Source organism: Argopecten irradians, chromosome 2 (genome assembly GCF_041381155.1).
Source record: "Argopecten irradians isolate NY chromosome 2, Ai_NY, whole genome shotgun sequence".
Lineage (NCBI taxonomy): Eukaryota > Metazoa > Mollusca > Bivalvia > Pectinida > Pectinidae > Argopecten > Argopecten irradians.
The window spans coordinates 10,878,982-10,906,916 of record NC_091135.1 but is presented as its reverse complement, the minus strand read 5'-3'; the positions used below and the strand labels follow the sequence as shown (position 1 = coordinate 10,906,916).

The window sequence follows — 27,935 nt, the reverse complement described above, 5'->3', positions numbered from 1 at the left end:
TGACCTAAAAACATAAACTATACTACTGATAGAGCAAAATTAAATTTACTACAGTGTATTTGAACATCAGGTAGCATTAAACGAGTATATATAGGTCTTTCTAAGACCTATTATCAAAAGATATATATCGCTTACAGCGCATATAGGTTAAGATAAGATTGCTACTGATGCAATAAATAATGTTTATAGTTTGACTTAAAGATAAATGAAAATATCAAACTTTCAAAGTGTGGTAATTAAACCTATGTAATTTTGTAACTGAGAAAATTTACAATTTCTGTTTTGATCTTTAATTATTATATGACAAAGCAGACGCAAAAAAGTGCATTAACATATTTATGAAAGGATCATAATAAATCTGATATAAAATCTTTATATGAGTAAAAGACCTGCTGTATTTGACCCAATAAGCGCCCCCTCCTTATAAGTGCCCTTCCCATTTTTGAGACCTCAACTTCACTTAGATTGACTTAAAAACAGATTGTTAAAAAACAATGGAAACTGTAAGATCCCTATTTGATTTCATTTTTAAATTGATTAATGGCTTACAGATTGTGTAATAATTTTGTGAAATTCTATATTCCTATAAAGTGCCCTTTAATTTTTCATTTTTTTGAATGCCCCGGCACCTATTGGGTTGAATACATTATTTTACAATGTATAATGTAGATACAGTAGCCCTGACCTTGTCATCGTGAAACACAAACTCGTTCCATCATTTATACACATAATGTCTTTTATCATATGACTTCTGTATTTTCTTATTCAATTAAGCCATCAATTTTCTTTACAAATGGAAATCTTCCAAGACAAAATTGATAAAAAATAAAATTGAAAGTTTTTTCTTGCAGAATTTCATAGATTTTTCCTAAAAATTTTCAATGTCCAAACTAATGCCATTTTCCAGACTTTCCCCCAAGTTTCTTTGAACAGAGGTAACAAGTCATGGATCAAGCTTAAGTTAAGATTGTCACAGTTCAGCAGTTTACTGATCCTGCATTTGTCAGGGTTACACTTGACATTTTAAAATTTTATTCAGAGATGACTTTGTCTTTAACTTCTTCAATAGCAGCAGGGTAAGTGCCTACAGATTAACAATTCTGTAGCAAATGAATAATGATTTCATAAATTTTCAAAAAAAATTTGAAATATTTCTCCTTCAGTATTCAAACCTTCTCTTTTGAGTGAGTCCATTACATGGATCAGGAACCATACTCAACAGAATCAGTAGAAACTGACTTCTTTTTCATTTTGTATGTACCTTCAATCTTCTCAAAATCTGGCAAGTTGTTGAACTCATGATCAGTTTGAGGCCGTATATACGGCTTTTCTTGGTGAACTTTGTTCTTTATAAGATGTGACTTAATTTTGCCTAAAGTCACTGTGGATGCTTGTGTCTGACTAGGCCTACTTCCGTTCCAACTTGCTCCAGGATTCACTGTGATGACATCAGGTGGACGGCTGCTGCAGGTTCCTATTGGGCCACGGCCCTCAAGAGGATCAATTCCAGACCCAGGATTCCTGATTGTACTATTGGGGTTAGACGACTGCCTTGGTGGTGTGATGATGGGTAGATCAGCTGAAGCTGCTGTAGTGAGAAAAGATATTTGTTTCTGCGGTAGTTTTACAGCAGATGACAAGGATTTCTCTGCACTAGTGGGCTGATCTGCTAGTTGAACCTTAGAGGAAGATTTGGGAAGCCCCTCATCAGTGTCAGACAACAGCTCAATGACCTCTGGATGACCTGGAAATTAAAAAAGTTGCATATATAAACTAGTTACTTTGTGTACTGTCAGGGACAATTCAGTCTAAGACTGTATTGAAATTTGCATATATATATATATATATCAGACACAAGAGGCCATAGTCACCTGTTTGTTATACCAAGTAATATATTGTTCAAAATACAGGATAATTGTTTCCTAAGAGAATGTTTCTCAAAATTTGGCCAAATTTGGTTACAGTACAATCCATGCAGAAGCCTTTGGGTGGTAATGATTTGATTAAAAAATTAACCTCTGTCTACCCCTATTGAAATACAAACTCTGCTCCCCTTCAAAGAGGATGTTACTGACCAAATGTGGCTACAATCCATGTAGAACTCAATGACTGGTAGCGATTTAAAAGATTTACCTCTATTTCCCCTATTGGACCCCACCCATCCTGCCCCTGAGGAGTCGGAGTCAAAATTTATAATTTTGTTCCCCTGACACAAGGATATTTCTGGCCAAATTTGGTTACAATCCATACAGAAGTCTAATGTGCGCTACTCTCCTATGCCTAATAGCGATTTATAAGAAATGGATGAAGAATGGAAGAACAACAGATGCTGCGCCATGACATAAACTCGGGCCTTTGGGCAAGGTGAGCTAAAAACTAGTTCTAATGAAAGTTGTATTTATATAACTGACATGCCAGTAATATGTCTCCTGTAGTCAGTGCTCACTGATTAACTCTGATAGCCCTGGTTCACACTACCTCCATCCCAAACTGATTAACTCTGATATTCCTGGTTCACACTGCATCCATCCCTACCTGATGAACTCTGATAGTCCTGGTTCACACTACCTCCATCCCCACCTGATGAACTTTGATATTCCTGGTTCACACTGCATCCATCCCCACCTGATGAACTCTGATAGCCCTGGTTCACACTACCTCCATCCCAACTGATGAACTTTGATAGCCGTGGTTCACACTACCTCCATCCCCACCTGATGAACTTTGATAGCCCTGGTTCACACTACCTCCATCCCCACCTGATGAACTTTGATAGCCCTGGTTCACACTACCTCCATCCCCACCTAATGAACTCTGATAGTCCTGATTCACACTACCTCCATCCCCACCTGATTAACTCCGGTAGCCCTGGTTCACACTACCCTATCCCCAACTGATGAACTCTGATAGCCCTGGTTCACACTACCTCCATCCCAACTGATGAACTTTGATAGCCGTGGTTCACACTACCTCCATCCCCACCTGATGAACTTTGATAGCCGTGGTTCACAATACCTCCATCCCCACCTGATGAACTTTGATAGCCCTGGTTCACACTACCTCCATCCCCAACTGATGTACTTTGATAGCCCTGATTCACACTACCTCCATCCCCACCTGATGAACTTTGATAGCCTGGTTCACAATACCTCCATCCCCACCTGATGAACTTTGATAGCCCTGGTTCACACTACCTCCATCCCCAACTGATGAACTCGATAGCCCTGATTCACACCTCCATCCCCACCTGATGAACTTTGATAGCCCTGGTTCACACTACCTCCATCCCCACCTGATGAACTTTGATAGCCCTGTTCACACTACCTCCATCCCCACCTGATGAACTTTGATAGCCCTGATTCACACTACCTCCATCCCACCTGATGAACTTTGATAGTCCTGTTCACACTACCTCCATCCCCACCTGATGAACTTTGATAGCCCTGGTTCACACTACCTCCATCCCCACCTGATGAACTTTGATAGCCCTGGTTCACACTACCTCCATCCCACTGATGAACTTGATAGCTGTTCACATACCTCCATCCCCACCTGATGAACTCTGATAGCCCTGGTTCACACTACCTCCATCCCCACCTGATGAACTTTGATAGCCCTGGTTCACACTACCTCCATCCCCACCTGATGAACTTTGATAGCCCTGGTTCACACTACCTCCATCCCCACCTGATGAACTTTGATAGCCCTGGTTCACACTACCTCCATCCCCACCTGATGAACTTTGATAGCCCTGGTTCACACTACCTCCATCCCCACCTGATGAACTTTGATAGCCCTGGTTCACACTACCTCCATCCCAACCTGATGAACTTTGATAGCCCTGGTTCACACTACCTCCATCCCCACCTGATGAACTTTGATAGCCCTGGTTCACACTACCTCCATCCCCACCTGATGAACTTTGATAGCCCTGGTTCACACTACCTCCATCCCCACCTGATGAACTTGATAGCCCTAGTTCACACTACCTCCATCCCCACCTGATGAACTTTGATAGCCCTGGTTCACACACTACCTCCATCCCCACCTGATGAACTTTGATAGCCCTGGTTCACACTACCTCCATCCCCACCTGATGAACTTGATAGCCCTGTCACACTACCTCCATCCCCACCTGATGAACTCTGATAGCCCTGGTTCACACTACCTCCATCCCCACCTGATGAACTCTGATAGCCCTGGTTCACACTACCTCCATCCCCTACTGATGACCTTTGATAGCCCTGGTTCACACTACCTCCATCCCCTACTGATGAACTTTGATAGCCTGGTTCACATTACCTCCATCCCCTACTGATGAACTTTATGAGTTCTGGTTCACATTACCTCCATCCCCTACTGATGAACTTTGATAGCCCTGGTTCACATTACCTCCATCCCCTACTGATGAACTTTAAGAGTTCTGGTTCACATTACCTCCATCCCCTACTGATGAACTTTAAGAGTTCTGGTTCACATTACCTCCATTCCCAACTGATTTGCTGAACTTTAAGAGTTCTGGTTCACATTACCTCCATCCCCTACTGATGAACTTTAAGAGTTCTGGTTCACATTACCTCCATTCCCAACTGATTAACTTTAAGAGTTCTGGTTCACATTACCTCCATCCCCAACTGATTAACTTTAAGAGTTCTGGTTCACATTACCTCCATCCCCTACTGATGAACTTTAAGAGTTCTGGTTCACATTACCTCCATCCCCTACTGATGAACTTTAAGAGTTCTGGTTCACATTACCTCCATCCCCTACTGATGAACTTTAAGAGTTCTGGTTCACATTACCTCCATTCCCTACTGATTAACTTTAAGAGTTCTGGTTCACATTACCTCCATCCCCAACTGATTAACTTTAAGAGTTCTGGTTCACATTACCTCCATCCCCTACTGATAAACTTTAAGAGTTCTGGTTCACATTACCTCCATCCCCTACTGATGAACTTTAAGAGTTCTGGTTCACATTACCTCCATCCCCTACTGATGAACTTTAAGAGTTCGTGTTCACATTACCTCCATCCCCTACTGATGAACTTTAAGAGTTCTGGTTCACATTACCTCCATCCCCTACCTTTAAGAGTCTGGTTACTGGTTCATTACCTCCATCCCCTACTGATGACCTTTGATAGTCCAGGTTCAGGCTGGATGAAGTTTCATGCTGTTCCTCTTCACTTTCAGATGAAAGTTCAATGGTCTCATGTTGACCTGAAAATAATTATAAATATGTTTACAGTAAAACATGGTCATAAAGAACCTCTCGGCACCAACAAATTCACTTTGTTATTCTAACATTACAGACATCTTATGAACCTTGACAGTGAATGAAAACTACTTATTTATAACTATGACTTCACTTTATGTGTGTTCATTATAAATTACTGTATGTTTGCAATTTAAAAGACACAATATCTTCAATAAAGAGAAATTAGGCTGCATAATGGTGTATGAAGTTGTATTTTGAAAAGCTTAAATTTCAGCACTTTTAAAAATTAACAGTAAGGCTATTATGATAAACTCCTTTCTTATCACAAAAATAACAATAATATACATATATACAGTATAATCCTGCCTTATTGTCACCTATTATACTGCCGAACCCGCTTATTGCCATGAATTCATTAATAACAAATTTCCCTCTAAATGAATATACCAGTTATATCGCCAAACCCACTTATCGCCATGAATATATTCAGAACAAATTTCCCTCCACGTAAATATACCAGTTATATCGCTTAACCTGCTCATTGCCATGAATTTATTCAGAACAAATTTTCAACAACAAAGTTCATACCAGTACCAAATATTACACGCCCACGTAAATATACCAGTTATATCGCTTAACCTGCTCATTGCCATGAATTTATTCAGAACAAATTTTCAACAACAAAGTTCATACCAGTACCAAATATTACACGCAGGGGAAATTTTCACGATCAAGAGACATTCGCGTAAAAAGAGTAAATTTCCCCCTTGCGTAAATTTTCACGTTACAGTATTTGATTCCATCTGTTACTTCAGGAAATAACGCTTATAAATTTGTTTTTCCTATTTAAACTAAAACATCTGAGGCCCCAGGGCCATGAAATTAACAATTTTTGTAGAGGGCCTTGAGCCTTTTAATCTATGAAAAGTATTTGATTCTACCACATCTTGGAGTGGAGAAGATTTTTGAAATTTTAGGCTTTGGCCCCTCCCACAGCCCCCTGGAAATGGGGCCATATAATTCACAATTTTTATCGGTCTTATGCCTTAGAAGGTTTCTGCGAAATTTCATTGAAATTGCTTCAGCAGTTTTGAAGAAGTCGAAAATTTCAATTGTTTATGAACACACGACGCAAGATGACGAAAAAAAGGTGATAAGAAAAAGTCACTTGAGGTGACCTTAAAGGGTGCTAAATTTTTATCTGAAACATGGAAAACTTACATATTCTGTATATTTCTTTTAAGCCTGTGCATGGGCTCATTCCCGATGAATTTCTATTAACCATTTTCAGGATAAATTTTCTAAGGTTATAACTGTATATCTCTGGGAAGTCGTTTTCATTCTGAAAATAATAAAACTTCATAACCATACAGGGACAAAAGCAACAAAATATTAAAGATGCTCCACCTCTGACAAATGGTACCTTATTTTTTGTGTTAATACAAATATATACACGATTAAACACCAATTATTGTTCAAATAATGAATATTTGGTATCATTTATGCTCTGTCAGCAGTGGAGCATCTTTAAATTATCATTAAATTTCAAAACATCATAAATTAAGACATGCTAACTTAGGCACTTGGTCTCGGTGTCAATATTTTGAGGAATGCACAGTATTAAAGTTACCGTATTCGACTTAATAAGTGGACGTGGAGCTTAAAAATTGAAAAATTATTTACTTATCTTAATTATTGAAATAAATCATTGCATAGTAAGCCATAAATCAATTTGAAAAAGAAATCATATGAAGAAGCCTATACAATTTTCATTTTTTCAGTCTGTATGATTACGAGGTAAGTGAATTGAGACCTCAAAATTGGGAAGGGGTGATGGGGGGCACTTATAGCGAAATTTATTGGGTCGAACACTGTATCAGGAATTGGTTGTTGACACACAAAATTCCAGTCCAACACTGCTACTATTTGATTTTTTATTATGATAATTTTTTTTTTTTTTTTTTTTATAGTTTCTAAAACAAGGAATAATTTCTGACACACTGTCAGCATAGTGTATTATACATTGTTTATACACAACTAACCTTTGGGTCTTTTAACTTTGATACCCATGGTCCGTATACCATGAAAACGGCCAGTCTGCCACCAGCGATCATATCTATGTCCCATGTGGCTTGGTCTGGTGCAGAAAGATCCTGATAGGTCAGTGCCTTACCAAACCCAACGAGCTTCATCACCAGTCCTTTTCTGGTATCCTGCTGGATACATACTGTCTCCTCTAACAGAGTAAAACAAAAAATTATAAAGAACCATAAATAGGCTCAGAGGGCCTGTATCGCTCACCTGGTTAAGCCCTGCAATGTTTTAAGTACAGGTTAAGTGATTTTTTCTATTGGACCCTGCCTCCACTGCAAAAAAGGGGTCAGGGCCAAGATCTGTTCAAACTTTGTTTTCCTTATTTCAAGCATATTTCTGACCATATCTGGTTACAGTCCATGCACAACTTTATGATCATGAATAGCTAGCGATTTAAAGGATTAAATAACTTTCACCTATTGGGGCCCTACCTCTCCTGCTTCAAGCCAGGGGGTCAGAGCCAAGATTAATACAAACTCTATTCCCTTTTCCACAAGACTGAATATATATATATATATATATAATTATGTCATTATTGTTCATAAAGCAATGAATGTAATTTATATATATATATATATATATAAAATTACATTCATTGCTTTATGAACAATAATGATTTAAAGTAAGTGATGACGGACGGACAACGGACGTTGTGCATGGCATATAAGTTTTTTTATACGTTAGCTGTGGTAAAAACAAGTCATAAGCCGATCACAACAAAAGCTAACTCATGGAATTGAAAACTATAACCATTGTACTTGTTATATCATTTAAAACCGAAAAATATCAATTTTCAGCTTAATTGGACAATAATATTATTTAAATTTTTGACCAATCAGATGATAACCATTATTAAATCATGCAATGTGTGAAATAATAGGCATCCGTATGTTATATTATAAACTTGATTAAAGACTAACAAGTCATTGGTCATTCTACCAATCCTATGTAAAACGGTAGTGCAAATCTGCCCATGCTCCCCATCATTAGTGTGAAGTTGTCGGGACAGCATTTTTGGACAACAGACAGACAGGGCACTCCAGTAGAACCTGTTATGGGGGGGGGGGGGGGGGGGGGGGGGGGGGGGGTTATAATAATCCATTTGACATAATTATATATATATACAGAGAGATAGCATTATTTCTCTCAAATACCTGTGATGTTGCGACTCATCACTTTGGCAGCCTCCAGGTATTTCAGAACATCAAATAACTGTTCAAGGATTTCCCAAATAAAATTTTCAGGAACAAGTCTTCCTTCGTCATAGAACTTTTTCACATATGAAGACAGTGGCTTACCTGATAATCAACACAAGTCAAATTTTAAATTAGGCAGTTATTGATAAAATAATAATATATGTTTACTTTTAAACAGTCTAAGATCATATATCGATTTTTTAATCATTCATTAAAGGGCCACTACCTTTCCGAAACGGTTTTTAATTTTTCAAATGGGAATGTAAAACGAGATCGATAATTTTGTAGAGTCACAAGAGTTTAACTCTTACCGTTAATACTACACTTACCATCACCTTCTTAACAATTTAATTTAAATAAATTGAATGCTAATTTTTTTAATGTGTGCTGTTTTCTGTTTCCCACCGTCGTACTAATTACCACATGTCAGTTGATTATCAGTGTCCCAGATGAAGAAACAGTGACATGTACCTTCACTGTTAACATAGTTTAGGCAGGGAATTCTACATTTGGCCAGTGTTACAACATCCTCTTAGGCCATTAATATACATTGTCGTATATTATTAGTGTTTTAAGAAACTTTTAATTTTTGTTTCGTAAAGGTAGTGGGCCATTAAGGACAATTAGGTAATTAGCAATCACTTGAAAGGAAGACGTATACTGGGTCATAAACATTACCTTTCTGAGAATGATTGATTTAGCTACTGCATCAAAGTGAAATGCTCACCACAGTATTCCATCTTTAGAACAGTATACTTTTCATGTTCATCCACATTATATAGCTTTGGAATGCTCTTGTGTTTAAGTTTCTCTAGAACTTCTATTTCCCTCTCATTAGGTTTTCCAAGGTACTGGAAAAGATGATATATATGTACATACTATATATAACAACAGTGAAATCTCAATCCAAATACAAAAGGCTTGCTAGATATTACATGTACGTCACAGTGTATTTGATAGAGTATATTATACCGGTAACGGACAAACAATTACAAATCTACTCTCCTCACCAGGGAGGAATTAAACCACAACTACAGTACAAAGAAAATTTAATACTATTACCGTATTTGCCGTATTTCGCGCCCCACCCCTTTTCTTGAGAAGGAGTTGAAGTTGCATAAACGCCCCGATCCCATGAATTTGACAATGTTTTACAACATATGTGATGCCTCTAACATCAGCATTGTATCCCATATCACATGAACTTGCAAATGTGAATCAAGCCATAATAATACAGATAAAAGGCATATGCTTGTTTTCTGTAACAGATTGATGTACCATGATTACAGAAAGTTTATATAATATGGCTGATTTTTTCGTCCACAACTTAAATTTTGGTTCATTTGTAAGAAACCCCCCCTTCGTTACATTTATTTAAGCTCCCTGGGCACTAATTATGGCAAATACGGTATGTACCTTTTTAAGAACAAATGGCAATTTTGTCTCTGTATCCATACGCACAGAAACTCTCTTCCTTCTGGTCTGTTCTTGACCACCATTCGTCACTGGGTCCGGGCGGTTATCCTCTGGAGAAGGCCGTCTAAACAAGAAATTGTAATCATTGTTGAAATTGCTTAATTTACAATTAACAAATAACCAGAATTTCAGAATTTAAATTTGTCAAAAATTAATTTAGATCAGGTTACGGTAATATAACTAAAGTTGTGTACAGGATGTCATACAGGGAACTTACAAGCCAGTAAGTAGATATCAAAGTAAAAAACAAAATAAACTATATCAGGGGGTTGATCTAGGTTTTTGGGGATTACCAGTTTGGCAAAATATAGGGGAATTTGACTCCTCTGATTTTGGTCCAAAATTATATTCATTTTGACTAAAATGAGCTGTAAAGCAATTTATTTTTAGTTTTAATAAAACAGGACATTTAAAGCTCAATTAATAAAAGTTTGATTTTTAAAATAAAATATGCAGTAATTGCATGATAAATATGAAGATATTTGCAAACAAAAGTCTTAAAAAATACGTCACAGGGGAAATAGTTTTACAAAAACGCTCGTTTTTTAGCTTCAAAGAGGGGAATTTTCAAATCTGCAGGGATATTTTAGGCCAGAGGGGAATTCATTCCTTGAGGAGAAACTACCCATAAACTTTATGAAATCAGGGCTAGATTGATCCCTGTATGTATATATTACAAAAAACTGAGATCAGAGGATTTTTGTATCAATCAAGATGCTGTACCGGATTCAGCAATAACTACTAGTATGTACATTCAGAGAGTGGGATCCGATTTTATAATCACATATCTCTATATCGGTATAATTCAAACACATGATCAAAGTAAATACCAAGTTTACAAGGGTTGGATACCATATCAATGAAATAATATACCGGTATTTTAACGATATCGATACTGATTCTTTTTGAAGAAATGCACTGGTTTCCTAACATACTATATATAGATTTTATTTGCTCTAACATTGTAATTAAGTATGAAAATTTACACATTGTTGTGCAAACAATGTATTTTTTCATTCCAAAACAGAACAGCAAGACGTTTGAAGATCATGTACTTTACATACACTGCCTGTCTCTTTCATTGTTTTGAAGTCACTTTTCATATGTAAGAATTCCTATAAAATCATGTGTTTATTTTTTTTCAAATACGATAAGAGTATCAGTACTTTTTAAAAATGTGTATGTATACTGGTATTTTTTAAAAACAAGTAACTGTACCATTTTGGTATCGGAGTATATAATATATCCAACCTTTCTGGTAACTCTAGATAAAAAAAACGCCTTAGCAAAAGTTGCTAAAACCTTTCTTTTATCTTTAGCAAAAAAGAAATGTTTTTAGCAGAACACACCTAGTGCCCAACAAAGTCACTTCTACAATAGCGCATAGGGCAAAATTTGCAATGCTTTAAATTGCTAAAAGTAAACTAAGAAAATAATAAAAGAACATGATATTTTCATAATCTTCCACATATTCCTCCCTATTCCTCAAGGCCATAACCAGGCCATTATTTTTTCAGTGTAACACTTGGAATGACAAATGTTTAGGAACTTAAATTCCATCTTGAATCATATGGATTTGATAGCTCAGGTATTTAGAATGAAAAAAAAAAAATGAAACTACAAATTTATTCTCTTTCTTCAGCCAAAAAATGGCTTAGCAAAAAATGCTAAAATGATTATTTTTATTTTAGCAATTAATGTCTTCTATTAGCAAAATGCCCAAAATGCTATCCATAGAGTGAGCACAGCCCAACCCTATAGAGTGAGCACAGCCAACCCTATTTATATACATACATAGGTGGTTTGTAGTTGTTTGTATCAAGCGTTGGCGGTCCTCTTGCTCCGTTGTTGCTTGTCAGAGTAGTATCACGTAGCTCTATTGACGATGTGGTATCGGTTCCAGGAAAACCAGCTTCTGGGTTTAAACCAAGAAGAGGGTTGGTGTATGGGCAGGTTTTTTTCTGAATATCCCTGAATGGTTCTTGGTCAGCAAAGAGAGCACTGGAAGACTGGTTACTACAAAACAATACCAAAATCTAATGATTATAAATAAGCTGATTTATTATATTATATAATTTTAGGGCTGAATTAATACAAATCAGTTTTTGACTACCAGAGCTCAACTCAATTTGCGCTCTTCTAAGAAGAGAAGTCTTCTCAGAAGATCTTCTAAGCTCAACTCGATTTGCGCTCTTCTAAGAAGAGAAGTCTTCCCAGAAGATCTTCCAGCCTATATACGGAAGAGCTTCCAGAAGTAGAAGAGCTACAATCGAGTGAACGGAAGTTATCTTCTGGAAGTAGAAGAGGGCAAATCGAGTTAGGCTCAGGTGGCTCAACTTGTAATTAGTTCTAGGGATCTTTTGATCATCTTTGGTGCGATTTTTATTTCATTACAAGCACATAGATGAGACTTATAAATCCTTGTTTCAATCTAAAAAGTCTTTGCTTGTTTGTTCATGTTATTGTTTAAGTTCTAGACTGTGATATCTAAATACAAAATGTAGCTTGTTTTTGTATAACATACCAACAGGGGTAGAAGTAAGGATTGACTTTAGCTGGACCACAGGGCTTGCCAAAAAGAAATTATACTGGCCCTTCAGTGATTTAAGTGGCCCTGATATTTGGGACCTGAAGAGAAGCGTAAGGCGGCCCGCCCAGAAAATTCTGAAAACTGTAGAAACCCTCTTGTGCATTCTACAGTATTTTTAACCGAAAAATTCAGCATTTGACTTTTTTTTTTTTTTTTTTTTTTTTTAAATTTGCCAATAGTTAGGATTCAATTTTAATTGAATTTTTGAGGACACTCTTTTGGTTGAATTATCAACAAGCCCAACGGACCAGCTCATCAAATAACCAATTGGCCCTTCATTAAATTTAATAGCCAAAGCCGACGGGCTTGCGCTTATTTCTACCCCTGTATCAATAGAAGATATCACAGAACTTCCTTTTGACTTATCTGCTGTTCTCTGAAAATAACCTCTCAGAATTACTTCCCTACAAAAGTCCTGACAGAATGAAACAAAGGGAAGTAACTCTAATAGATCCGAATGATTGACAGCAATATATTCCAATTTCAATACTACATGTACTACATACACTTGATGATCAAACCCAGTGTTCGTAAAATTTTCACAGCCAGGCCCATTACTCCAGTCAATAGGCTGATCAGATTTAACTGCATCATCTTGATCATCTTTGGAACAGGAAGAGGCATTAGAGTTGTCATCCATACTATCAAAGAGGGCCTTTTCAATTTGTTTTTTGTTGTTGACCTCAGCTGCAGGGGTAGGTACTGCCATTCAGATTAACCACTAATGAGAGAAAAAAAAACATTGTATATAATTTATTGGTCTAACGGTATGTGTACTATATTGTAACTTAATTAACAAACAATAAGAAAAAAATACATCAACCTATGCAAATCACTTTCAATGGCCCGGATGTAAGGGCGCAAGGGATCTTAGTGTGGGAGGAAACCGGAGTGCCCAGACAGGGATTTCCTGGATGCAGGTTTTCTGCGTCTCTGACACACAAAAATACCTAGGGTCACTCCTAAAATAAAATGATGGGAGTCCTTGGGAATTTAAAATGAAAATAACAGGTCAGTTAGATCAAGTAGAATCAATAACTGTCTACTTTTTCAAAAGCATATACAGTAATTACACTTAAAACGTGAGGGAAATCCCTGCCGGAGAAAACCCACTTGATAGGGCAGATGACGGTCAACCCCTAATCTTTTCACATCCGTTCCAGGGGATCGAACTCCGGCCGACTAGGTGAAAGACGAGTGGCTTAACCACTACACCACCTGATCACCCTGAAAAATTGTTAGGCCTACATTTGTATATAACAGCCAACATCCTCAATACTCCAGGATCTTACTATCAATGTCGATATAAACAACCCTGAAATATCCCATAGTAAAACAGGAGGCAACAGAACAGGTAATTTAGACTTTGATGTAGGCTTACATCAAAAGAATCATTTAAAGGTTGGTTGACTGTGTGACTTTGAATGGGCGTCCCTCTCTAATCTACTGCAGGGGTTCTGATCACATACAATCTCTACACCCCTGGACTATCTCATAGTAAAACTGGAGGCAACAGAACAGAACAGAACAGGTTGAGCCGTATAACGGTATGCTGGGGTTGACTGTGTGGTTTTGAAGTTGGGCGTCGCTCTCTCTGTAGTGTTCAAAGGAATTTTTTCTGGCCTGTAATTGGTTCAAATTGCTTCCTTTGATCTGCCTTCAGTTTTACTATAAGATAATCTAAGATAAGGGTGTAGAGATTGTAGGTGATCGGAACCCCTGGAGTATCGAGGATGGCTCTACTGGGACCTAACCAGTAATCGTGACGCAACAGGTTACATGGAAATAATGTGTTTCATGAGATGCAAACAAATTAATTTTCCCCACGACTACTGGTAGGGTCCCAATAACTGTTATATTTCTTTTACTAATGTACTGGTACATCAAGATAAGTAATGTGTAATGCAAGCTGCTAGAGCACATTATATGTAAACACATGCTTAACCATCTAGAGCATCACAACATCTTAACATCGCTCAACCATGGATTTTGTTCTGGATTTTCCTGAGAATCACTATGGACGACCTCATGGAATCATACGATAAAAACAAACAAGTCGATCTAGCCATCCTTGACTTTTCAAAAGCATTTGACACTGTACCACACCAAAAACTCCTACACAAGCTGAACCAACACGGCAGCAAAGGAAATCTACACAAGTGGCTCTCAACCTTCCTGACACAGTGTCAGATGAGAGAAGCCCTTGAAGGAGAATTCTCTTGAGAAGCCTCTATAGATTCAGGAGTCCCTCAGGGAACAGTAATCAGACCGCTATTGTCTCTCTAGCTGTCACATCAATGATCTACCTATATTGTGTTAGTTCAAAAGTACAACTCTTTGCAGATGACTGTCTCCTATACCGAGAAATCAACAAATACCAAGACCATCAATTATAACAGGATGACCTACACAATTTGGAACATGGGCAAACAATCGGGGAATGAGATTTAAATAAAAAAAGTGCTACATCATGAACATAAAAGGAAAAATTCACAAATTCTACACCTTAAACGGACATCCTAGCTGGAGCAAGTAAAAAACAATCCATATCTTGGTCTTACAGTTTCGGACGATTTGAAATGGGACACTCATATAACAAAAATAGCAAAAAAAGCTAGCTCCACATTAGGCTTTCTAAAACAGAACCTGTACCACTGCCCAACTACGTGCAAAAAAATAGCATATATTTCACTGGTGTGCTCCATTCTTGAGTATGGTGCAATAATTCTGGACCCTTATATCAAAAAAGACATTGACAAACTTGAAAGAATACAAAGACTAGCAGCCATATTCATTTCCAACGACTACAAGACCAGGGAGGATGGATGCGTTACAAGAATGCTAGAGGATCTGAAACTACCATCACTTCAGATCAGACGTGAACAACAGGGACTGACCTTCCTATATAAAGTGGTGGAGGAGATGCTACAATCAATACCCCCAGATGAGAAATCACATCACCACAAATATTGTTGAGAAAAATGTCACCAGAAATTCAAAACCCCTCACGGTACTGACACACAACTGTGAGCAATACAGGAATTCCTTCTTTGTGCATACAGTCATTGACTGGAACCACTTAGAGGATAAGGTAGTATGTGCCCCAACATTGGAGCACAGGGCCTTGTTACTATTGATGATATATATAAGATAGGTCAAATGTATGTAAATAGACGTGACATATCTTATATATATCACCAATAGTAACGAGGCCCTGTGGACTGACTTTTCCGCTACTGCAAGGTCCCTCAATAAATGTGTGGGAAACCAAATCAGGTACGACCGACCATCGATTATGTCTAGTGTAGCAGCGCTGGGGATGTGCAACTGCTGATAAAATGTTATTATTTCGTTACAAACTCAATCCAAACACGCTTCATCAATTCATCTGACGTTCCTCGTGTTTATTCACAACTAAAACATAAGCCAGATCCGGAAACATCCAGATTCCGGATATTTAGTAACATATAAAAAATAATCAATTGCCGGTAACAATTATCCGGATTAATATATATATACCCATACCACTCCACTCCTGACCAGTATATAACCCATAATCATAACATCCGGGCCGCCAAAAAAAATGGAACCATTTTAGAACTGGTCAGGTGGAGAGGGGTTGGGTAGAAGTAAGTGGTACACTGCGAGAAAATCCACATAAATTGTTATAAAAGGATGTATTGATATACATTGTATAGTGAAAATGTACACAAAAGAAACATTGCCATTGAATACATATATTCGTTAAAATCCTACGGTACTTTGTCCGTATCACCAGCGAGACGTGAACCTCTAATTTAAACATATTAAGATGATTAGATATTGCGTTGCTTCGGTAGGTATAAGATCACCTTGAACACAAGAGCCATCATAAGATGAAAGTGCTATAGCAATATCATCATAAACCACGATTTTCTGGCATTGATTGTAGATTTGTCATGTATACCAGTAGGCATTATGCATTAAAAGGTACAAATAACATCCATCACATTGCAGTTAAAAAAATGGCAATAATAGGAAGTCACTCTAGGAGGCTTCACTACATGTAGTATGACAATAATTGGAAAAAAAACTTCAACATATGAACAAGTCGAAAACCATCCAAAAGGACTAACATTATACTGTAAATGTTCTTCTTGAACAGTAAAAAGAAAAATATTGTCCAACAATGCCGAACAGTCATGTCACACACTATATGAGCAGGCCATGCTTAAGGTAGTAGATGGGTACAATGTTAACAGCATAATCTACTTTATAGACTAACAAATATGAAAAAAGGTTATGGTAATGAAGGAGGAGGTCTCCTTTGAACCGCTTTCTGAGCTTTGGTATTGAGCGCAGACTGGTGGACCCAGATCGCGTTCTGAGACGGTTCACCCACGAGTTGAACAAGAAACTCTGTGCGTCCATGAGTTTTGCGTTGTGCTAAAACACGCTTTATCTTGTGCAGACCATCGATATCCGAAGAAACTGTAAGTTCTGAAGTGTCAAATGGATCGACATGATCACTGCCTCGGTAACGAAGAGGCTTTCGACGAACTCTAGTAGGACGTGCACCATCTGGAGAGATGTCTCTTGAACCCGTTGCAGAAGTGTCCAAACTGACTGGTGCTGATGCAGAATTGCCAATATCTGTTGAAGTATCCTGAACAGCAGACGGAATTTCGACCTGCGTACCAACATCCTCGGTGATGATAGCATGATTTGAAGTTGTAACCCGGAAGAACGAATCTGGCGTTGGTTGACGAACATATGCTAATTTGAGTCTATCGACATGTATAGGTTGTGGCAACACTTTACCTGTGGATGGATCCTTCAGATGGACTATATGTGGCGAGTCAATGACGCACACAACGTATACACCTGCATACAAGTTCTGAAGTTTCTGACCTGCGCCAGTAGGTTGTTTGTGCAAGAACACATAATCGCCCAAGGAAAGGTTCAAGGGTCTAGCGCCCGCGTTAGCTTTGTCCAACATCTGTGTTTGGGCTTTCTGGATATTGTCCATCATATCAGTTCTAATAGTCGTGAGATTTCGCTGGAGAGTTGACAAGTATGAATGCATATTCTCTGGTAGGGTATGCAAGTCTGGTGATGGTATATGAGTCGACAAAGGGAAACTAGGTCTCTGACCAAAGATGACTTCATACGAAGAATAGCCGGTGGTACTGTTTACAGACATATTCATTGCAGCAGTTACCGAAGTGAGAAAGTCTTCCCAGTTTGTCCGGTTCTTGGTCATGTATGGTGTGAGTTTAGTAGCCAGGGTAGCATGGGTGCGTTCACAGGCTCCCAGACAATGGTGAACAAAGCTAGGCGTGAATTCCTGTTTTATATCAAACATGCGGCATAACTCCTTGGTAACACGGGATGTGAATTCTGTACCCCTGTCGGATATGAGAGTGTCGCATCCACCGTAAGTAGTCAGCATGTGAAACAATGCAGTTGAGACTGTGAAAGCATCATCACTGGCAATTGCTTCCGTATAAAGGAATTTACTGAACATGTCCACCGCGGTTAAGATATATGTTTTTCCAGATGGCGTCATAGGAAGTGGCCCAAAGCTGTCTACTTGCCATACGCGAAAAGGGGCCGAAGGTGTTGGGTAGGCCGTGATACCAGACCGAGTGTGGTGCTGAGTTAGTTTCCGTAGTTGACAAGGCACACACGACCGAACGTAATCGGATATGATCTCCGCCATACGCGGGAAGTAATAATGTTCCCTAATTTTGTCTAGACAATCATGAATTCCTCCATGTCCACCTAAAGGGCTATCATGGTATAGTTTGAGAACATCCAGCACTAACGTGTTTGGCAAAGCCAATTGATACTTGTGCATGTTTTGGGTTCGCTTGGATTTCGCGATGCGGGAATGAAAAAGCACTTTATTGATAAGCATGAAGTCGGAGCTCTGAAGCAATACACTGCGTGCGACTTTCTGCATATCAGGTAACGTACCGTTCTCCAGGTATACATATATAGAATGGAAGTCATCGTCGGCTTCCTGCAGTTTAGCCATATCCTCTGTCGATAAGCCCAGGATTCTCCCAGATTCGGTATAAGCCTCTGGTTCGGAAATCTCATCACGTACCAAGTCGCTATGACTCACTGTTATACCCGGGTCCGAGGTAGTTACGGAAACCTTTGCACTGTCTGTGCTATCAAGTTCGGTATCAATGGCGTACTTGTAATTAGGACCATTGGTGTCTAACGCAGTAGTGTCATCAAAATGGTTGTCACATGGATCCTCAGACATGGATGCTGTGGTACATTGAAAATGCAAAGCTCTATCCCGGTCTTCCTGTTGATCCGTGGAATGCGTATAGACTCCTTCGTGCATTGATTGATGGGCATTGTCACTGTTTGGGAGCACTTCCTTGACACTGTCGTGATAAGGGAGCATGTGCGTCGTACCGTCACTTTCATGGACCATGCATTTCGTATTGTCAATTTCATGAGCTGCGCTTTTCGTACTGTCACTTTCGGGAACCGCGCATTTCGCATTGTCACTTTCAGGAACAGCACACTTCGAATAGTGGCGAGGAAGCGTTTTCCTGATATACCTTGCTCGAACGTGTTTGCGAACCAAAGGTTTTCGTGGATCGTCATCCTCCGTATCAGCATCATATTCAGTTGCTGGATCCTCACACAGTTGCGGCCGTAGCAAGCACATATTGTTTACTTCAGTTTCAAGTGGCGCCAAAATGTCTCGCAATTTCTCACCAGTAGGAAATTCGATCACTGGAACTTCCTCATCCATAGAAGGGAAATATGGATCATGTTCATCAGGACTAGCATCCAGAACTGGAAGACCTGGAGCTGGGTGACACCGGGAAAGAGCATCCGCTACAACCATCTGACTGGCAGGTTTGTACTGTATCTGTACGTTGAATTGCTGAAGAATCGCTAGCCAACGATCATAGATTGCACCTTTTAATCGATTCTGGAATAATGGCTTGAGGGCTTGGTGATCGCACTCGATGACAACCTGAGTACCACGAATATAGGAAGCACAGTCGGTGACAGCAGTGACCAAACCTAACAGCTCTAATTTTGTTGGACCGTACGAACGTTGCCATTTGTTCAAGCCTTTTGATCCGAAGCGAATAACACGTGGAAGTCCATTCTCACCATCCTGATACAACATGTAGCCCAAACCTTTGCTTGACGTGTCAACAGCAATTCGAAAAGGTCGATTGAATTGTGGAAAAGCTAACGCCTGGGAGTTCACTAAAGCGCTCTTGAGTTTCTCAAAGGCTTCGCAATGGTCGCGCGTCCACTGAAATTTTACATTGTTCTTGAGGAGCTCGTATAGAGGGTCGGCAATAGCACTGAAATTCGGTATAAATTTGCGAAACCAATTCAGTAGTCCAAGTGCTCGTTTGAGCTCTCTCGCGTTTCCTGGATGTGGATAGTTACGAATACAGTCGACCCGATCTGGTGGTGGTCTAATGCCGTCCCGCGAAATCTCATGTCCTAGGAATATACACTTTTCTGCCGCGAACTTGCATTTAGTGGAGCCAAGCTTCAGACCAGCTGCCCGAAATCGGTTTAAAACCTCTTGGATATCAACAAGATGTTGCTCAAAACTAGATGACACGATGAGGACATCGTCAAGATAGCAAAGAACCGATTTGAACACTAAACCTTGCAACACTTTATCCATTAATAGTTGAAAACTATTCGGTGATGTTTTCAGTCCCATGGGCAGGCGAAGAAACTTAAAGGTACCAAAGCATGTGTTGAAGGCGGTATAATTGGTTGACTTATCAGATATACCAAGCTGGAAAAAGCCAGAGCTCATGTCAATGGCGGTAATGTAATTCGGTAGGCTTTGGCTGAAAGATTCTGTAAGCTCTTGGAGGTCAGGTATATTATATTTAAATTCCTGTGTTTGACTATTGAGGTACCTAAAATCACAACAGAACCTATAACTATTCAGGTGACTTTCTCTGGAGCCTGACTGATATTCAACACCAGGTTTCTTACGCTTAGCAACTAAAACAACAGGGCTCGTAATAGGCACATTTTCCCCCTCTTTGACTGGAGCAATGACTCCTTGTTTCAAAAGCTCATCTAACTGTGTACGTAATACATCTTTTTTGTCTGGGGGTAGCCTGTACGGGCGCTGATGTTTACCAACAAAATCAGGTTTAAGCGTTATAGAGTGCTCTACCAATGTTGTATATCCTAACCCTGGATTACAGGGGGTTACAAATACATCTGCATTGTCATATAAACATGTATGTAAAGAATCCTTTTCACTATCTGATAAATGATCACTAATATCAAAATTCTTCAGAAACTCTGTACGCGACTCTTTTTCAGTACTACCAGAACTTTGATGTGACTGAGTGTCTGACACATTTTTACAATCATCAATATCATGCATACTATTACAAACAGTAACATTGGATGTGCTATGCAATGGTAAGACAGTGTATGTGTCATCAAACATTACAAAATCTGCCAACGCTGTACCTCTTAATATGGTGATAGGAGAATTTGTAGGGTTACAAATCTGAATAGGAATGACGTGGGTTTGAGGAACAGTGATGACAGCTTTTGCAATAAGAAGACCTTTACATAATAACTTCTTATGAACCGTGGCAATGCCTTGCATACCAGCATATACATGTTTTGGTACATTCCCTGTTACTATCATTTCGGCATTAGGTGGCACACACAGTGAAGAATGGCATTTGACCTTGACTTTACCTGTCATTCCCTTCATGGAATGGGACCCAGTACTAAAATCTAGCACAATACCTTTGGATAACATGTAATCTGTACCAATAATGAAAGGATGTGAAGTTTGATCTAACAAATGAACCAGAAATTGATGTCTGCCATTGATTGTATGACCTTTGACCTTTGCAGTGCCATAAACACGTACATATTGATTATCAGCGACTAAAATAGATTTACTACTCTCGAGCATAGGACTCTTGCATGAAACAGGTAAACTGTCAAATAATTCTCTAGACATAACACTAATACTTGATCCAGAGTCCAAAAGAGCTGCTACCTTAATAGACTTGAAATCTACGGGATAGTACATAAATTTACGAGTTTGGGCGTCACATTTCCAATCAGGAAAATCCGATTCAGGGACTGATGTACTACTCTCACTGTCACTCTCAAAATCAGTAGCGAGATTGTCAAAATAGAGTTTCTCTCTCCATGGAATTGGGGAGGGACTTCGTGATGCGCGATTTACTACTGCTGACCTCCCGAGGGGACGCGCGCGACAGACCTCGGGGGCATCCGGTTTCCCTGATTCAACCAGACACAGTCATTGGCTTCATGTCCATTCTGTGAGCATAGTTGGCAACGGAGTGCAGGGTTCGAAGGATACCTTCCTGACCAGCAACATGCACGTTTGATATGTCCAAAAGCATGACAGCCAAAACATTCTCTGTTAACACCATCCATAGCTGGATTAGGAGGCTGGTGTGTTGAATTAGGAATGGCAACCAGAGGGTGAGACTGTGGCACCGGAGGTGGGTGTGATTTGGTAATGTCACTCACCAATTGCTGAACAGCTGTGGTCAGTTTATGAATGTCTGAAGACAAATTAGCAATTTCAGACGACGGCTGTTTCATTGAAGCTGTTTGAGCTATGTTGACATCATGTTGGTAGTGACATACAGCTGTTTTAGCAAGATTCAATGCCTCATTGTAGTTTGTACACCTTCCAACACGAACAAAGAATGCTATCCTGGGAGGTAGACCTTCAATAAATTTATTAATAAGGTCTCTCTCTGGCTTACCAAGTTTCTGACCTTTCTCCAGAATGGCACTATGAAAGTCCTCAATGTGCTGTCCCGGTCCCAATTTCAACGTGTCAAACACTGCTGACTCCATAATGAGGCTAGGGTCCAAGGGAGAAGTTATAAAAAATCTTTCCTTGAAGGCACCCTGCACGGCGTTCCACGATAACTTGGTAAGGTCAGTTAGCTGGTTGTACCATATCAACGCAGGGCCTGCTAAGTGGAGATGGAACGCTGCGATGATCCTATCATCCTCTCCGATGCTGTTAAACTTGATATAACTGGTAAATTCCTTTAGGAACTTATCCCCATCTTCTTCGGTGTAGCCTGAAAACTTTTCGAGTGTCACTCGGCTACTCGGAGGATGAGGGTTTGAAACAACAGTTGGCCTATTCGATGCATATTTGCTGTTCGAAAAAAAATCTGGTCGTCGAAGGAAGCTAGTATCCGTAGGCCGGAGTTCTAACTCTGGAGTTAGCAGGGGTGGTTCTGGGGTTTTGTTATATGGAGTATATAACAAACTTTGCCTTGGAAGGACGTCTTCCAGTAAAGATTTGGATGTCGCCATGATATCTATATATAAGTGGTTCAAATATTAGTATCTGAGGTTGATGGTTAGTACATGATTATTAACAAACAGTTCTACACAGTCTAATTCTCAACAGTAAACAGTGTTCTATTTATAGATCATCGCTGAGGCCGGGGGAAAAGTTCATCATATGTTGAAGAAACAATCATGTCATGCACAAAACAAACACCTTGGAGATCAGATTTGGAATTCTCCACCATGTAGCAGCGCTGGGGATGTGCAACTGCTGATTAAATGTCATTAATTTGTTACAAACGCAATCCAAACACGCTTCATCAATTCATCTGACGTTCCTCGTGTTTATTCACAACTAAAACATAAGCCAGATCCGGAAACATCCAGATTCCGGATATTTAGTAACATATAAAAAATAATCAATTGCCGGTAACAATTATCCGGATTAATATATATATACCCATGAGGTTTCAGTCCCGTTGAAGTCTCGTTTCAAAATAGATCAAAGAAGTTATGAGATTTTCAAATATAATTTATCAGTACCTGTAGCAAGTTACCAGACGCAAGTTTTGTCAAAAAATTACATTTCTATTTTTAGTAGATTTTTTTATACAGTGATTTTAAGAAATGGCCCATTTGGCGGCCATTTTGAAATTGTGTCTTTTTTCGCTTCAAGTAGAGCCACAGTTTTACCATTTTTTACTGAAATTGTTTTTACATGCGCCAGCATTTTTAGCTGTATTTAGCTAATTTTTGCTGCAAATCGTTACTTGGTTCGTAGTAATTAAAATATTGAGCATTAATATGTGAAACGATACACTTTTGTGACTTTATTTTTACATTTAATGGTAATTTGTGCACTTTTATTTTTTACTCTAAAATACTGAAAAATAACAAAAAATTCAAATGGGGCAAAAAAGTAAGCACACGGACCCCCAATTTTTCTTCCTGATTTAGAAAGAACAACCGTTTCCCTATTGATATGCAAAATAAGAACAAAAGTTTAATACCAGAACTTTTTCTATAAAGTGTTAAATTTGGCAAAAATGGCTGAAAATAGTGCATTTTGTAGCTCAAAATTTAGGGGTAGGGGTAGCATGTGTTATTATTCTGAGAAAAAGTATTAGTCTAATTGATCAAAACTGGTATATTTTTAAAGAAGACTACTAGAAAATGAATTCTACAAACATTCATACATATCAAACACCTCATTAGGAAATTATGGCTTTAATCTCTATCTTATATGGTCAAAACGGCAAAATTCCCATAAAATCCAATATTTTGTCAACTAGGTGTCTTTGAGTGACAAAAGCTCAAAAACAAGCACACGGACATATGTTTTTTCTTCCATTTTCTTTTATGGTATGAACTCCTTTTTCCAAAAATCTATATGAGAAAAAAAGTTTAATACAAGAAAATTTTGACTTCTCAGAGGTGTACATCCTTAACCGGATTAATATATATATACCCATACCACTCCACTCCTGACCAGTATATAACCCATAATCATAACACTAGTCAAAAATTATTCCGATCAAACACGGCTTTGACACATACCTGGCTGTTAGTAGGGGATGTTATTCTAGCTGTAGACGTCCAGTTTTTAACTTTTTAACCATTATTTAATCAGATAGATGCATTTGAATCCAATGTTGACAATTTCTCGGCTAAAATCGAGTGACATTTTGTAAACTACCGCCGCGCATGCGCCAGTCTCCGAGAACATTACTTGTGAGGCCCATTAGGGGTGATGATATTTCCATTATTATTCTTAATGATGATTCTTAATGATGTTTTCCAGCACAGGCTCCTTATAGATCCTCTTTGCTGGACTCGTAATATTTTTAGTTACATATTATGATTATAGTCACTTCCTAGCTGATATTCTCTTTATAGTTATTGTATTTGATTTCCTGTTCGTTCCAGTGATTGTCCAATCTGTTTTTGAAGGTGTCCAATGTCTTAGATGTAACGACATGGTCTGGTAGGTTGTTCCATATTGAAGCAATCCTAACGGAGAATGAGTTCTTCCTGATCAATGTTTTAGTATGCTGGGGGAATATTTTCAGCGAGTTTGTCCTAGTGCTAGACCTCTCTGATGTGTCGGACCACATCCTTATGAACTGGGTTGCTCCTTTGTCGTATTTCCCTGTAACTGCCTTGTAGGTTTCTATCATGTCACCTCGTACACGTCTGTAACTCAGGGTTGGGAGTTTTAACTTCTTAAGCCTCTCAGGATAAGATAGGTTATCCATTCCCTTCTATGTCTTGCAGGCCTACAAATGTTCATACAACACATCAAGGATTTATAAGTCCTTGAACACATACTATGGACAGACAGGCAATTTGATTATAAATATATATAAAAACATGAAAAAGAGGAAAAGAACTTTTTTTTATTTTATTCTTTAAGTTAAAAAGATGTAACAAAAAAAAAAAAAAAAAAACATAGTTTGTTTGAAAAACTGTTCAATTCATCATCAGCATCTGTATTTTTTGGAAAGTTTTATTTTTTATTGTTTTTATTTTTAGAATGATTAATTATTATCTTTTATGTCAAACTTATTGAATTTATATTTATTTGGAAAGTGCATACATGTGTTTCCATTTTTTTTCAAAACTCAACTGCAGGATTTTTCTGTAGTTTGTTTACATGTACATGTAAGCCTAACAACATTAAACATAATAAACCAAGCTAATTATAAAGTTTAAACTTGATTTGAATTGTAGGTGATTTTCTTTGATGTCAAATTAAATTCTGATTGATTGGAAATGGAAGATATTCTTGATGTTTTCTTCATCAACACACATTAACATGGTAAAGTTATTTGGAAATGCAGAATATAATTTATATAAAATGTGGCTTGTGTATCGACAGAAGAAATGCACGTGTATGAAATTTTATTGATATTGATTATAAGTACAAGAATAATAAAAAATATGAGAACAGAGAAAATCACGAATAGTTTCTGATGCTAGAATTTATAAGAATATTTCCACAAATTTCCATTCTAAATGATAATGTCAAAGTCAAAATTGTATTACCCATGCGATCTACAATTTATAAATATACATGTACTATGTGCATTGTTAAAAATGCAAAAAAAAAAAATCAATAAAAAATCATGGACAATATGTCAAGACATATTGGAATCAGACAAGATAAGAGTCATTTACTTAAGAAATATATCATTAATTATGAAAAGAAATCTGATACAAATCATTTATTTATTTTATATAGGCAGAGATTTAAATAGTATAATATATAAATCTCTGATATAGGCCTATATATATTTGTTTAATCTTAAATTAATTTCTTACTACCCATTTCATTTCTCAGAATGCTTAAAGAAACTTAAATATTGTGTATTCATTTTAGTGATTTTGCTATTTGATTTCATTTTAAAAATGACATCGCCAAAATACCCGAATTTTTAGACCTACTCCTTTCATACGACTCATATATAAGTGTCCCCCATGGGGCCTCACAAGGAATCCCAGTTAAAACGGCCCCACTGTAAAAACGGCCCCAGTCAGAACGGCCCCACTGCAATAACGGCCCCAGTCAAAACGGCCCCGTTACAAAAAATGTTTAAACGGGGAACATATGTTTATTTCAACTGTATATTAAGCGTTGATTTTGTTTATGTTATTTTTGAAGAATTTATATATTATCTAATACATTATAATGATAGAAAAATACGAAACACGGCACTAATTTGTAACTTATCATTTCATTATACATGAGCCGTTCTCTTCAAAATTTCAGTGCATGTTATCATAATTCACATAATTAAAACTTATTTTAACGTTTTTCACAACTAAGAACAATACATTTGCTCAAATTCACTAAATTTTTGACACATATACATTTGATTTCTAATAGTTTAGCAAATGTTTCACATACCATCTTTTGGACGTTTTCTATTTAATTGATGAGAAAGATAATCTATTTCTTGTAATTTCTTAGATACTGAAATGTGAGCTACATGTGATCGTTTTGTAAGATAATATTAATGTTACAAGCAAAACTTACCACATATTTTACAGTGAACATTTAGAAGACAAATGTATATAATCAACACACTGAACATGTTGGAAAAAAATATTGCAACACAAGATTTGAATATATTTATTACTTAAACTGCATTTTCAATATTTTCCGTTTGTCAAAATATCAAAAACTCCTACGCAGCGGTAGTTTACAAAATGTCGCTCGATTTAGTCGAGAAATTGTCAACATCGGATTCAAATGCATCTATCTGATTAAATAATGGTTATAAAGTTAAAAACTCGACGTCTACAGCTAGAATAACATCCCCTACTAACACCCAGGTATGTGTCAAAGCCGTGTTTGATCGGAATAATTTTTGACAAGACATAATCGATGGTCGGTCGTACCTGATTTGGTTTCCCACACCTTTATAGAGGGACCTTGCAGTAGCGGAAAAGTCAGTCAGAAGGTGATATGACGTTAGCACTCAAAATCAATTACACTTAGGCCTACAGTACGGTTCCAAGTCTGAAAAACGTGCGGCCAAGTCTTCAATCGGAAATTACGTCACTAATCTACTTATCCATAATGCATTGCGTAACTCGTCCAATCGACTAAATGAAATCAGAAATGTACCTGTATTTAACCACGTGTTGTAGGCGTTCACTCATTTCTTTCAGTTACGGGTTATTCATTAAACAGTTATGTAAATATGTACTATTTAAATCTCTGCATTAAATAATTAAATTAATTGATACTGTAACGTGCACCGGGTCTGGTTCGTCCCGATGGTCATTCGCAATCTACTGTGAGTTTATATTACTTTGGTAGCGAAAACTAATAAATTGTAACTCTAATTAATCAGATTATGTACATGTGATTTATATTCAGAAACAAACGACACAACTATTAACAAACGCCGTACTACTTGCTACGGACATGACAAATTCACATAAGTATCCAGCGCAACGGCACTATTCTGATGCCCGCGGACTTGTCACACTGCGCAGTGGCTAATACGTATACATATAACTGCTGTTGAGCGCAGCGG

The 27,935-nt window shown here is 38.0% G+C and overlaps 1 protein-coding gene across 2 annotated transcripts; it reads right to left on the bottom strand.

Moving 5' to 3' along the window:
* Positions 1-13: 13 nt before the first annotated feature.
* Positions 14-27,403, bottom strand: LOC138314432 (uncharacterized). Of its 2 annotated transcripts, none has more exons than XM_069254758.1 (10): positions 27,292-27,403; positions 13,080-13,294; positions 11,778-11,999; positions 9,924-10,047; positions 9,235-9,358; positions 8,466-8,609; positions 7,260-7,453; positions 6,439-6,559; positions 5,115-5,219; positions 14-1,744 (listed from the first exon to the last, which is right to left on the bottom strand). In XM_069254758.1, the coding sequence occupies exons 2-10, from the start codon at positions 13,280-13,282 to the stop codon at positions 1,203-1,205; spliced, it is 1,779 nt and encodes a 592-aa protein (XP_069110859.1). In that variant the 5' UTR covers positions 13,283-13,294; positions 27,292-27,403; the 3' UTR covers positions 14-1,202. The 2 variants fall into 2 exon arrangements, with proteins under 2 accessions (XP_069110859.1, XP_069110858.1); XM_069254757.1 differs by lacking the exon at positions 27,292-27,403 and adding an exon at positions 24,448-24,582.
* Positions 27,404-27,935: the final 532 nt, after the last annotated feature.

Excerpts from the sequence above, each read along its gene's own strand:
- LOC138314432 (XM_069254758.1), bottom strand. The coding sequence starts at position 13,282 with ATGGCAGTACCTACCCCTGCAGCTGAGGTCAACAACAAAAAACAAATT. Across the intron at positions 6,560-7,259 it reads CAAAGTTAAAAGACCCAAAG|AATGAAAACGACTTCCCAGA; the intron begins GTTAGTTGTGTA and ends TATTATTTTCAG. Across the intron at positions 5,220-6,438 it reads AAAAGAAATATACAGAATAT|GTCAACATGAGACCATTGAA; the intron begins GTAAGTTTTCCA and ends AATTATTTTCAG.